General features: G+C 38.6%; 2 protein-coding genes across 26 annotated transcripts in view; one reads left to right on the top strand and one right to left on the bottom strand.

Moving 5' to 3' along the window:
- The window catches only part of LOC143026233 (tubulin monoglutamylase TTLL4-like), a 44,599-nt gene extending 42,398 nt beyond the window's left edge, over window positions 1–2,201 (bottom strand). For 4 of the 20 annotated variants that reach the window (XM_076186267.1, XM_076186270.1, XM_076186268.1 and 1 more), the window contains exon 1: window positions 1,955–2,106. The gene's annotated coding sequence lies outside the window, so the exon portion shown is untranslated. Of the gene's footprint in view, window positions 1–1,088; window positions 1,238–1,864; window positions 1,880–1,954 lie in introns of those variants that run through there. The other 16 variants (XM_076186259.1, XM_076186261.1, XM_076186260.1 and 13 more) reach the window with 11 other exon arrangements.
- Window positions 1,572–12,500, top strand: part of LOC143026234 (sphingomyelin phosphodiesterase 5-like) — a 47,538-nt gene continuing 36,609 nt past the window's right edge. For 4 of the 6 annotated variants that reach the window (XR_012966467.1, XR_012966466.1, XM_076186284.1 and 1 more), the window contains exons 1-2: window positions 2,076–2,218; window positions 11,757–11,971. Coding sequence is in view for 4 of the 6 variants with exons in the window: in XM_076186284.1 (XP_076042399.1) it covers window positions 11,805–11,971 (167 nt within the window). In the remaining 2 variants the exon portion in view is untranslated. Of the gene's footprint in view, window positions 1,755–2,075; window positions 2,219–11,393; window positions 11,454–11,756; window positions 11,972–12,500 lie in introns of those variants that run through there. The other 2 variants (XM_076186282.1, XM_076186285.1) reach the window with 2 other exon arrangements.

The following is a 12,500-nucleotide window of genomic DNA, read 5'->3' as shown; positions in this document are numbered from 1 at the left end:
CTTACTCAAGGTAATTACACTCTAGGCACCCTGTGGTGATGCAACACCGTCAAACCTTAAATACAACCACTGCCACATTTATTCCATCCTCAATACTTCATATCTACTGTGCACCTGGGTGGCTAACCCCCACAGCTATGTGACTTGGTAACACTACTTAACCTACATACAAAGCTTATTGAAGAGTAATTTTAGTTTGAATTACACGAAACAATGATTCATTTTTATAAACCTCATGCAATTACACCAACAACCAAGAAGCTAGACCTACCCCTTCTATAAAAACAAAAATTATATATGTATATAATAATAATAATAATTTTATTTGGCATTATTTGGCAATGAATCAATATACATGAAGTGCAGATAATGAAAAGAAAACATAGTTTGAAATAACAATTACAATTGCTTATATATATATATATATATATATATATATATATATATATATATATATATATATATATATTATATACACACACACATACATGTATGGTGTAACTGAAAACAATAACAAACATGTTCCTTAATCAATAATATTCCTACCCAAATGAAGCTAAAATTCATATATATTTTAAACAATTCTATCAAGCAGCCATGGCTCACAAACATCAAAGCCTACATTGATCATCGGTATTGAATAACTAGTAACAGTTAAATATACCTTCCATACACCAACTTTTTTTAATCCCTTACACATACTTCATTTTCCTTTTTATCCTGACATTGTTGACTTCACTCATCTTTGTGGCAAATACCATCGGTAGCGAAAGTATTGTAACCAAAGCCACATTTTGTTTCAAAAGTAGAACTATCCACCATCTCGCTGTATCAACAGGGTGGGGTGTTTTTTCCATATTTATCACACTTAATTAAAATAAGATATAACTCACAACTGTGCTACGATTCCATTACCATGAAAATATTGAAAGTAAAACATAAATATTATTCCCTCCCGTTTGATTATAATAATAATTCACGTCCATCTACAATACAGTACCGTTGCAGTGAACTCAGCATGGGAGGTTACATCTGATTTAGACTCGATCAGTTTCTCGTGAACCACATTCTCACAACAAACAACTAACCTCTCTATTTCTGCCGTATCCATATACCTTAGTGCACCATCAGGTTTGATGAAATCCAAATAATTCTTGTAAAAACATAAAAAATATGAGATAAGTGCACGAACACAAGCTCCGTGTCCTTGTTAGACCCCAGCTGGGACACCATTATTACGAACCGCTATTAAAATAAAAAATAATAATAATGTAATAAATATATACACACCTAAATAGGACCAATATTAATCATGAGGCTTTTATTATAAATAGTTCTAACGATTTTTGTATTTCAATAATCAAACTGATGGTGATTTTCGATCTAATTAGTGCACGTATCCCTCTCTTTCCGACTGTTCCGGGTCTAGGTTCCTCACCTCCATCTTTCCACAACCACCACCAATCCCCCGACATTAAGAACATTAAGCTTATGTTACAAAACTTAGTTCTCTTATTCCCTCCTATAACCTTCCTAACAAGTTATACAAGCATGTGACGTAATGACATTACTTTAAGCATATTTTATTGACGAAATTTGTGGGAGACGGATCCAAACCTCCCACCTTAACGGGTCTCCCCAACACACTACATTCACGGAATACTATCAACCCCTGACGCTCTATACATCCCTACTTTTCATCGTTCATTTCTATTGCACTTCAACACCGTTTACAACCAAATATTTCATCAAATGTAAGTACTACTCTCTACATTTACTATCCTAACATCAATATAATAGAAAATGTTGGTATTTACTTGGAACAACATATTTACTTCCAATGATACTTTCCCGCGTAGCTTACCACATGCGATGGATCCAAATCTTCGTTCACACAAAAGCCGAGCATAGAAGAATGAATGGCTAATACAAAAATTGATTGTAAATTACTTACATGTTTATAATCACTTTAATTTCACTCAATGTTTACATGTGTCTTTTCACTAAAATTTCGGCACTTCACTATATTCCAGAAAGCCTTCCACGAGTCACAAAATTACAAACCTAAAGTCAGGCTGCGGAACTGGTAAAGATTTTCGCCATGTCAGGGTAGAGCGGGTGAAGTAGGAGCACTGTTGGCTGATGTTGTGCGCATGCGTGGCGCCAACTTCAAAAATCCTTTCTTCATATCCACAACCATTGTTACAAAGTTATTCAGGTGAGATTATATTTTTCTGACACCTATTTTATGAAAATACTATGACACCGATTATGTTTTTATGTACAATAAATATATATAGATTAAATATTACGTATTGTGATAGCAATGAGTCCATCTTGTGCTCAGCTGGCATCAACCTTGATTAGTCACTGACAAAAATAAAATAGGCATGATTGTTTTCACAATGTTGGTTTTTCACCTAATTTAATAGAAAATTATCATATAATTTATAAGATTTTATCTCAATATATTTAGCTAAATTGAGACTGAATCAGCTGAGTAACTCAAATATGTTTTCGTCGAGAGGCGGGAGGACATAGAGAAAGCTTATCATTACGTATTAGAACACAACGTGGGACTGCAGTATAATAATTTCCTATAAAACAGTAGCCTAATTTATGATGCGTCAGTCGACAATTATGCATAATCCAAGTGCCGCATTAATGCATTTGGCAACATATAAATTCCCACGAAATCACTATCATATTACTATTACATGTTAGATTTAAATGTTAGTTTTATTGTCATCAATGTAATAAGATTGTTGCCAAACATTGATACATGTTGTATAGCTAAAGCCCCTGCGCCCTCTGGTCAGGACTGTACTAATGATGATGCCATCAACCCAATCCAATCGATGTCTAAATATTTTCATATATTCTAAATGGGTGTTTAGAATCCTTAGAATTACAACGGTATTAACAGCTATTTAATTTTTCTCGTTATTTATTCTAACATGATCACAAATATACTAAATGATTGTAGAATAAATGTCACATTTGCATGTGTATGTAATGCAAGAAGCAAATAAGCAGATCTATACTGTACATTAGACCCCTTACATGCGTAAGTGCCGCCCCGGGGCAAAGTTCTCAGTGACTCTCCCCCTCCCCTTCCCCCACCACCACTTCCCATCTCCACCATTCCTTACTGTCTATTATGGCTATTGGCTTGCGGAATGATTAAGCATATTTTTAAAATGTTATTAATGTCCCCATTGCAGAAAGGATGAGGGAAATATTTCATATTCTGTTTATTCAAACGCATAATTCGTATATTACTGTAAAATATTCAGGGTTCCCTGACCTTGTTTTTTGTCACGATTATTTTGTCAACCTTGTGGGCGGCATGTCCAGACTAAAAGTGGCGCCCCCTAAATGTACCGCCCCAGGGCATATGCCCCCCTGCCCCTCCCCCATGTGAGAGCCCTGGTATACATACTGCAAACCACGCTTTTATTCGCTTTGGGCAAGCGTCTTAATTTGCTCACGACTAGAATAATGAAATCGCAGCGTCTGATTGACATTGCGATAAAGCAAAATATGCCTAATGTCCAACGCTCCCGTTTAGTTTCAGTAGCGAATAAAGAAGCTAGCGTCAAAAGCAACGCTATGTAAAGCGGCCTTTAGACTCATTGTTGAGATGTTCTTACGGAAGCTTGAATACTGCAACCGAAGTCGTTTTTACCCCAAAGAAGTAGCATAAGCAAAAAGCATGCTAGCCTAGTGTGCCGTCACCTTAAGATTCTTTCTACTACTGTGATAGGGAATAAATTTTGAGATAAACAGCGTAATTTGTCTAAAAACAAACAATATTTTATAACAACAACTATCTTCTCTAGAAATCATAGAAAAAATAATAATGCAATTTACTTAAATCACTCCTGAAAATAATTAAGTTTCCTGTATTTTGTCTAGAAAAAAGTGTGTGTATAACTTAAACCCACTCTCGGAGAAAGATAAGCTGATATACAGAGTAAACCGTATATTTCGACCACTGACTGTGGTCCTCTTCAGCAGTTACAAATATAGGGTACATATTTGTAACTGCTGAAGAGGACCACAGTTAGTGGTCGAAATATACGGTTTACTCTGTATCTCAGCTTATCTTTCACCGAAAGTGGGTTTAAGTTTAATTTTATTCGTGTGTTACGACACCTATGTTACTTGATTTGATATATATATATATATATATATATATATATATATATATATATATACATATATATATACATATATATATATATCACAACAAAGATATGTCGTAGCACATTTGTAAAATAATACTGATGACCCACTTTCGGAGAAGAATAAGCGAAGATATATATATATATATGTATATAACATAACAGTTGATAAAAAGACCCTTTGCTATATTACAAAGTTTACAACCATAATGATCTTATATTTCTTCTTCTTGGCCAGTGTTTTTTTTTTTCTCATATTATGTAGAAATGTATAATCTGTAACAGACGGCGCCCCCTAAATTCTTGTCATAGTTCCCTTGGGGGGTGGGGGTGGGGGGCTGGCCTCCAGACTGAGAACCACTTTTCAAAGAACATCAAACCAATCTAAATGTTGATCTGAAAATATTCATCCATAATAACACTCAAAAGGAAACTTAATTGGTGTTGATACATTATGAATTTTCTGAAATGCATTAATGGTTGCATGGCAACATTACATGCGATTGCTCGAAGTGATTTTGATTTTTTCTATAATTTTCTTATTATCTACTCTGAATTACTGATCAGTGACCCTAGCTGGCACGTTAGTGAATTTGTCTGAAAGAACTGTGAAGTATTTTGACGGAGAGTCGATTCGGGTTAAGATATAAGTCGAGGTCGTGCGCGGTAAATGGTTTATTCTTTATTCAAGAATAATAAATATGCTGCAAGGGAGGACCGGCTGGATTGTATTTACGGAAGTTTAGAGAAAGCATTCGATCAAGTTCCTCACAATCAGATATTTGTTTATGGAAAGAATGAGTGAGGAAGTATTAGAAGAAAAAAAAGTGGGGGGAAGAAGTTGACGGACAGCACTTGAGGATGAACAAGAACGAGGTAGGTGGATGGGTTGAAGGGATCCCTGGATGGCGTGAAGAATGCCAGGCAAGCGAGGAAGAGAGGGCGCCAAAGACATGAGAGAACGAGGGCGGTTTTAAATGGACGACGAACTGACGAGGCCCGTATATTTGTCGAATAGAGGGGGAGGAGGGTCGCCATATAATGAAACGGTGGTGGTGGAAAACCAACGCTGGCTGTCGGGCCCTCTTGTGGAAGCGCTGTCTTGCTCCATTGTCTGAGACGAGCAGTATGGCATGAGGCAGGGATGATCTTTCATCCAGGAGGTGCTAAGGCGGGAGGCACAACGATTGGATTTTTGGAAAAGTGTGAGATCACTCACTTACAATTTAAGGTAGAAAAGTCTTTTGATATATGAATTAATAATGGCATTATTATTTTTCATAATATTTCATCTCTACATGGATGTAATGATGGGAAGAATTAACGCAAGAGTTGTAAGTAGGAGTGTTGATATTTCGTCGCTGACTGTTCATACGTTTCTGTCCTTCATGTCAATATCGTGCCGTTATCAAGAACCATGGAGTGGGGTCAGTGGTTCGGTTCGGCCTACTAGTAGGGCGTGAGTACATGATAAATAGAGCGCGATGTTCCTGAGCATGGTATGAGATAGCTATAGGCTAGAAAGAAGGTTCGTCTAGAAAGAATAGAAAGAGGATGAAATTATTGGAACTGATTCTCAAGAAATGAGATGTTATGAAATTGTTGTTTGAGGAGGAATGTGAAAAACAGGAGGTTGCTGCAAACAGTTGAGTAAGCAGGGCATTCAAGTAAGAAAATTCACAAGAGCAGGTGGGGGAGGAGGTGTAAGGAAAAGTCATCATCACTGATGAAAATTTTGATGTGGGAGGATACTGTCCCGTTCTTGAGCGCATCAGTGTCGTCTCAAAGCGTCAGTTCCACTGGTGTTTCGAAAAAAGGCCATAAGAACAAATGATAAGTAGGCGATGTGGAAAAAGTTGGGGCTGAGATAACATGAACGAGGGTTTAGAACAATGGTTCTTAACTTGGGGGTACCTGTACCCCCAAGGGATACGAAACCTTGAACCAACCTGGGGGTACGAGACACAATATAAGTCTAAAAGTCCACGAGACTGTATAAAGTAACCGAGCAAGTGGTTCTGCCCCACACCTATTATAACTCTAACTTCCTTCCATTTCATTCTTTCCTTACGCTAAACCCCCAAATCCCACCCTCCCTCCCTCTCCCCCATCTTATCTATCCTGCCCTCTAACTAAAAGGTACGGGACATGACAGCCAGTGCAATGGTACATTATGTTTACAATGAGAAAGCAAAGCGAGGTTTGTATCACTATTCCTTTTCATATGTTTGCATTGTTGTATTGGGTGGGGGTACGAGAACATTTTCTTAGATGTCAAGGGGTTCTAAGGGTACTGAAAAAGGTTAAGAACCACTGGTTTAGAGCGTGGGTGGTAACGATGATATAGATTTTGACAGGTTGATGAGGGAAGGGGCGGGGGCTCGTCTCATGTTAGGGGAGTTCTATAGACAATGTCCGTTGGATGGGTGGTCCGTCCTTTGTTGTGAGGAGGAGGTTGTGAGGGTGCAAGTCTGAGGAGGATGGGCGGGTCCATGGTTTGAGAGGGTGATGATGGTTGGAGGTGTGGAGAGGGAGAGAGAGATAAAAGGTTTGGAGGGGGTGGGGGCGAGGAATTTAAATCTAACCAGTGATCATTCGCTCCATGTGGATTTGGAGGTCTCCGAGCAGCAAGAGACTAGGATATGACGGGTGGCTGACGCGTCTCGTGGTCCCGTGCACGGCTGGTTTGTTCTCTGATGTGACTGGTGTAGGCCAGCATTAACAGTAATAGTATGGAAGGTGGAATCTGTGCACCATTTTTTTTAGTTCCTTTGAGAATTCTAATTCTAAGTAATTAAGTATTCAATTATTCCCATGTCGGTAACTACTCTTAGGCTGGAGTTCAAGGTTATGTTTCATTTATTGTATTAAACCAAAGTTTGAGAGGTACTGGACCCTGTCATACTGACCACTGGATTCAAGATCCATGATTAAGAATCCGTGTGTTTGGGTTAAAAAATGGTGAGGTTTCTCATACGAAGAGATAAATTCTTGATTCACTTACGAGGGACACTGTGATGCAAGAGATGATATATGATAATATATGATGATATTGGGGAACAAAAGTCTTGGGTAGTCTGTGCTGAAGTCGAACTTCGCCGTGGGTTCCAGATGAGAACCGAAAGGTCCAGGTAAGACTTGGGGATACGATGGTTTTCTATGTATTGAAGGAGTAGCTCATTGGTGCGACACAGTGTGGACGTTCTATGACGTGTCTACGATGGTTATTCACTCCGTTGAGAGTGGTTAGGTAACCGCCATTGAGTCACGGGGTCAAACTGGTTCACAGCGAAGGGAGAATGGGTATCTCACCGCTCTGTTGAGTTCAGGAGGGTGCTACAAGGCAGAAGGGGTGGGGGATTAGCTGGAGAGTGGGGGTGGGGGGAAGCTTTGTTGGTTCTTGGAAGGTAGCCGCGCTCTCTCCCTTAATTTATTAAACTTTAAATTGTTTAGATGAAAAGGGTCGTGTAAGATATGACAATGAATAATCTTTTCACAGTCTGTCACTTTCATATTTACATTTTCATTGTTTCTTATTTCTTTTGTTTCTTAGAGTTATTTTTAGCCATTTCTCCAGTTTTATTTTGTTCTTATTTTCCTTTTTCCTTTTTCGTGTGATAATATACTCGTGTTGTGGAATCGAAGTCTCTTAGAATATTTATCTTGATAGGGGGAAAAGGCCTTGGTATATGTATGTAGGCCTATGTATTTTTTATAGCAAATGCGGTAAACAGATATATGGAGTTAATCAATATCATTATAACCTTGCTGGTATTTACGGGGCTTCGGATGATAATCGTTCACACTATACATTGTTTTGCTCTTAATAGGTTTTTAAGACAAACGTGTCGTCGGTAACTTAAGACAACAGTGCCGATGATTTTTACAATATCAAATTTCACTTAAGAACCTGAGGGCGCCATGTTTATCGTTATCATATTAAATAAATAAGCGTTTGTTTTCCAGTACGTTTCTGTCATTCTAAGGTTGAAGTACCATCGAAAATGCATTGCTTTTTACAATTGTTCTGTGTGAAAGACCGCTATTTTTGCCGTCTCTACAAATGTCATTTTGTTTCCAAAAGTCAATTCATCTGGTTAATTTATTATTATTTTCGAGGTTGTTATCTGTGGTGATTATGCTCCTGTTCTATGAGAAATGATTGGATGCTGTTATTAAAAAAATATATATATACCGCCTCGATTTTTAAGGAAAACACGGCAGTTTTGCCAGATAATACGATCTGCCCAACACGTAAGCAAAAAGAGAACTTTAATGAAGAGGACGATGATGATGGCATTTCTCCAGTAAAAGGTATTTCCTATTTCATTTCAGGTAAAGTTAGAATAGGCAAGGGGTCAGGTAAGATAGGTTATTAGGCCCGGAATTAGGTATTTACCATTTTCTCGACATTTAAAAAAAACGACAACATTGCCGCGATCTCCATAGATTGTTAATTTTTTTCCTCAAAATTCAATACTTCTTTTATTATTTGTTTCTGGTGATTTGTTTAAAAAGAAATGTCCTTAGAAATATATCTCTGAAAACACTGGGCATAATTGATGAACGAGATTGCTGTCTGGAATACTATTTACCAAATTTGCCATGGCTACTCGATCAGTCTCCTCATTTTCTTTTTCTATCTTCCTAATCTCCTGTAGCACAGCCCACATTCTCAACCTTTGTGACATCCAAATTTCGTTTCATTTCTATAATCCTTTCACTACCAAGGGGGGGAGGGGCACGGTAATGAATGAATTAGCCTGGCGGCAGACAAGATCAAAGGAAAAGTGCCACCCGGTACGGTAGGGGGCTAAATGCGAAGAACAGCAGGGTGGATGAGTCCTTACTCAGGCTGACTGACTGGATGATTATCTGGACTGTTCTACGAAAGTGGCCTTCTCGAATTCAGGGGACCAAAACTCCCTCCTCTCTCCTCTTCTTCTATCCCTATTGCCATGGATCCGGGTTTAGATATATACGGTGGTATCCTTAAAAAGATATTTCCTTATATGAATATTATATAAATCCTTGGAAGGGAAAGATTTATATAAGAAAATATTTATTTAAGAATACCACCGTAACATTCTTACGGTGGTATTCTTAAAAAAATATTTCCTTATATAAATATTTCCCTTCCAAGGATTTACATAAGGATTTTTTTTTCTAAAAATCAAAGCAATAATCTCCCACATTTTGAATTTATTTGATCAGAAAACCACAGCATCAATTATGACTAACTCTGTAGATTTGGTTCTAGTTATTTGCTATATTAATATTTTGTATTTTATTGGAGCCAAATTGTATAATCTTAGCTTGACTGCTTCAGTGACATACATGAAAAAGAAATTCGAAAAACGGAATTCTTACATGTTACCTCGATGTCGTCTCGAAATAATTAGCTGGCTTAGATTTGATTTCCACCGGTTTGGAGTGGCTGAAGATCATCCTGGCTCTCCTGTCACACAAAAACAGAACAAAACGCATAAACGGGTTCACTGCTGAACAACATCGTTCAGCAATAGGCAAAATAAAACCCATAAGAGTGTTCCCTATGTAGAAAGGAGGGCCAACAACTGAGTACTTTATATACTGCAGACTCACCGTTTTCTCTTCATAAGCTTTTTCTTGATCCATTTAAGTCCCTCAGCCCCTAAGACGTGACCCTCTTCTAGAAGCCCTCCAAGTACCAATCATCCAAAGTATAGCCTCGCTCATGGCCCTCCGGACCCGTGAACGCTTCCTGAAAGCTCTCGGTGGGACTACCGGTCCATTTCACCACCGTTTCCGGACCTAAACGACTTATCTGGTGGAACTACGTACCGGAAAACAAACTATGTGAACCTGAAAGCCTCAACTAGCGTTCAGCGATGCGTCATTGTCTCATGTTGGCGTCATCGAAAACATTCTATTTTGATACAAACTAAAGTGAGAGTACTCACTGGTCATAGAAAACTCACTGCCTGATGTGATACATATCTCTGAAAGCGATAAGACCGCAATGATATGTGTGTCATGAGAAACGGTGAAGATACCCATAATAGGAAACGTGAACTGGTGGACAGCGTGGGCGTTTCCGAAGAAGGTCGACTGATGGCGACTAGACTATGTCTTGGAGACGATCCCATTCTTGAAGCGGTTAATCGAGATACCGTTTTCCCGTCAGGTGAGTGGCGGGAGTTTCCTCAACTGAACAAGATGGTCTGGCAGGGGTTGCAATAAGAATGTGAAGTGACACAACTCTAGAACGGGTCATTTGAGGTGGACAACGAGGTTTCCAAGTATACATGTAGACAGGAACTCTGGGCGATTTCTCAGTCTCATCGAATCGACTTTGGGTAAACAAAGCCCAATATAGTTTTTGCTCTGGCCAAAGCCAAACGAATCTTGCTCGGCTGAGGGAACAAACTCGAGAGAAGATGGGGTTTCGATTTGCTAAAACCCTAATCTCTCCCAAGTTTGCCCCTCAGATAAGAAGAAAGAAAGAAAAGACAAATAAATAGTTTGGCGGTTGCCAGATTTCGGAGAGAGGCAGTGGAGAAAGATAGCCAAGTTCAACACTTTTTTTTTTCCTTTTTCTTTTTTTAACCACTCCTTATCGAAGGAGTACCACGGAAGCCATATTGAGAGGACAAGTACCTTTCGAGGTAGTTCCTTCCTCACTGAAGGTGTGCCCCAGAGATGAATAGAACAGCACATCGGCAGGCAGAATAAAGGCAGGTATCCTCAGCTACAGAAAAGGGTAATTGTCATAAACACTTTTAAGATATAGAAAATGGTGCCAGGCCCTTTTTTTCTCTCTTTTTCTCTCTGTGGTCTCTCCGATACTTTTTTTCTATTCCTCTAAGTAATATTTCATAGCAGTGATTAATTATTATCCAGGGGGCAAATCCATACCCTGGGATGGAAAGAAAAAATGAGGTAAATTTTAATATTTTGTAAATGAGGAATTTGTGTCATGGGGCGTGTACCTGCGGCCGAAGCCGTCACCTTTGCCCTGTTCACTTGAACTGTTGGGGGCAAGAGGGAAGTGCGGGATTCGAACCCACGACTAGGAAAATACGAAACTTGAACGCTACCTATTACATTACCATTGTAGTACAATTAGGCTTAGCAGGTCACATGATATATAAGTGGAATGTATATTGTCATTCTTAAGATTTTATTTTGTGCAGAATCCTAATGTTACATTTTTTTTCTGTGCAGTTATGTTGGCCTCATTCTTTTTAATGGGAGTCGCAGGTTAAAATGCATGAAACCAGAAGGGTAAATATAAAATAGCAGAAGTGTTGAGAATTGCTGATTTATAGCATCTAGGATATGTTTTATTTTTTCGTCTGTTTATATGTATATTTATCTACTACATGTCTCTATTTATCTATCTATATATTGTATGTGCATATCTAGGATATGTTTTAGTTTTTCGTTTGTTTATATGTATATTTATCTACTACATGTCTATTTATCTATTCATATACTGTACGTGTATGTATGTATGTGTATGTATGTATATATATATATACACACATCTATGATTGTTCTTATCATTTTATCATTTGACTTGCAAAGATATAAACAACGGCCATCACGCCCGAAGACCGGTGATCTGTAGAAAAGATGCCTCGCCCTCAGACAGACGTATACAAGTGGCCTCTATTGGGCAACAGTCTGGAGGCCCTGTGTTACTGCCTCACGACGCCTTTCCTGTATTTCATCACCATCTTCGCTGTCAGTGCTCAGCTCACGACTCATGAATCCAATTCCACAAGCCACACCATACGCAGGTAATTCAGGAGTAACGAATAAACAGTTATTTTTCTGTGTGTGTGTGTGTGTGTGTGTGTGTGTGTGTGTGTGTTCTTGTTTGGTGAAATGGAAGCGATGGTATTTTTGCCTAATTGTTATTTACAGGAAAGGAGCTAAATCCGCAGTGATCCTTTTAATTTTGAATTCGTGTCGGGACGTGTTTGCACAATAAGTGAATGAAAGGGAGAGGGGGATGGCGGGTGGTGGTGGTCAGGCAGATACTATTTCTTCATGAAAATGTACACACATACAATGAGAATCTCATAGTTGCTGCAGTGTATCTCGTATGCTGAGAGGTCTGTTAACCCCCTCTGACACTCTGGACTAAAACTGGTGAACATCTTACCGGTTGAGAATGATTTCCGTGACGATTCTCTAGAGTGAGGAATAATTTTAGTAGTACTTTTTTTTATACAAATGAGGAGTGTATAGTTCACACCATCTGCACTCGCGCACCGGATATCCTATAAACAGTTATCTACGAAACACACTATTCGTTTCCTAAAC

Source organism: Oratosquilla oratoria, chromosome 6 (assembly GCF_046742065.1).
Source record: "Oratosquilla oratoria isolate Oo_2021 chromosome 6, ASM4674206v1, whole genome shotgun sequence".
NCBI lineage: Eukaryota > Metazoa > Arthropoda > Malacostraca > Stomatopoda > Squillidae > Oratosquilla > Oratosquilla oratoria.
Note: the sequence above shows the minus strand (reverse complement) of the source record. Positions and strands in the feature narration are given on the sequence as shown.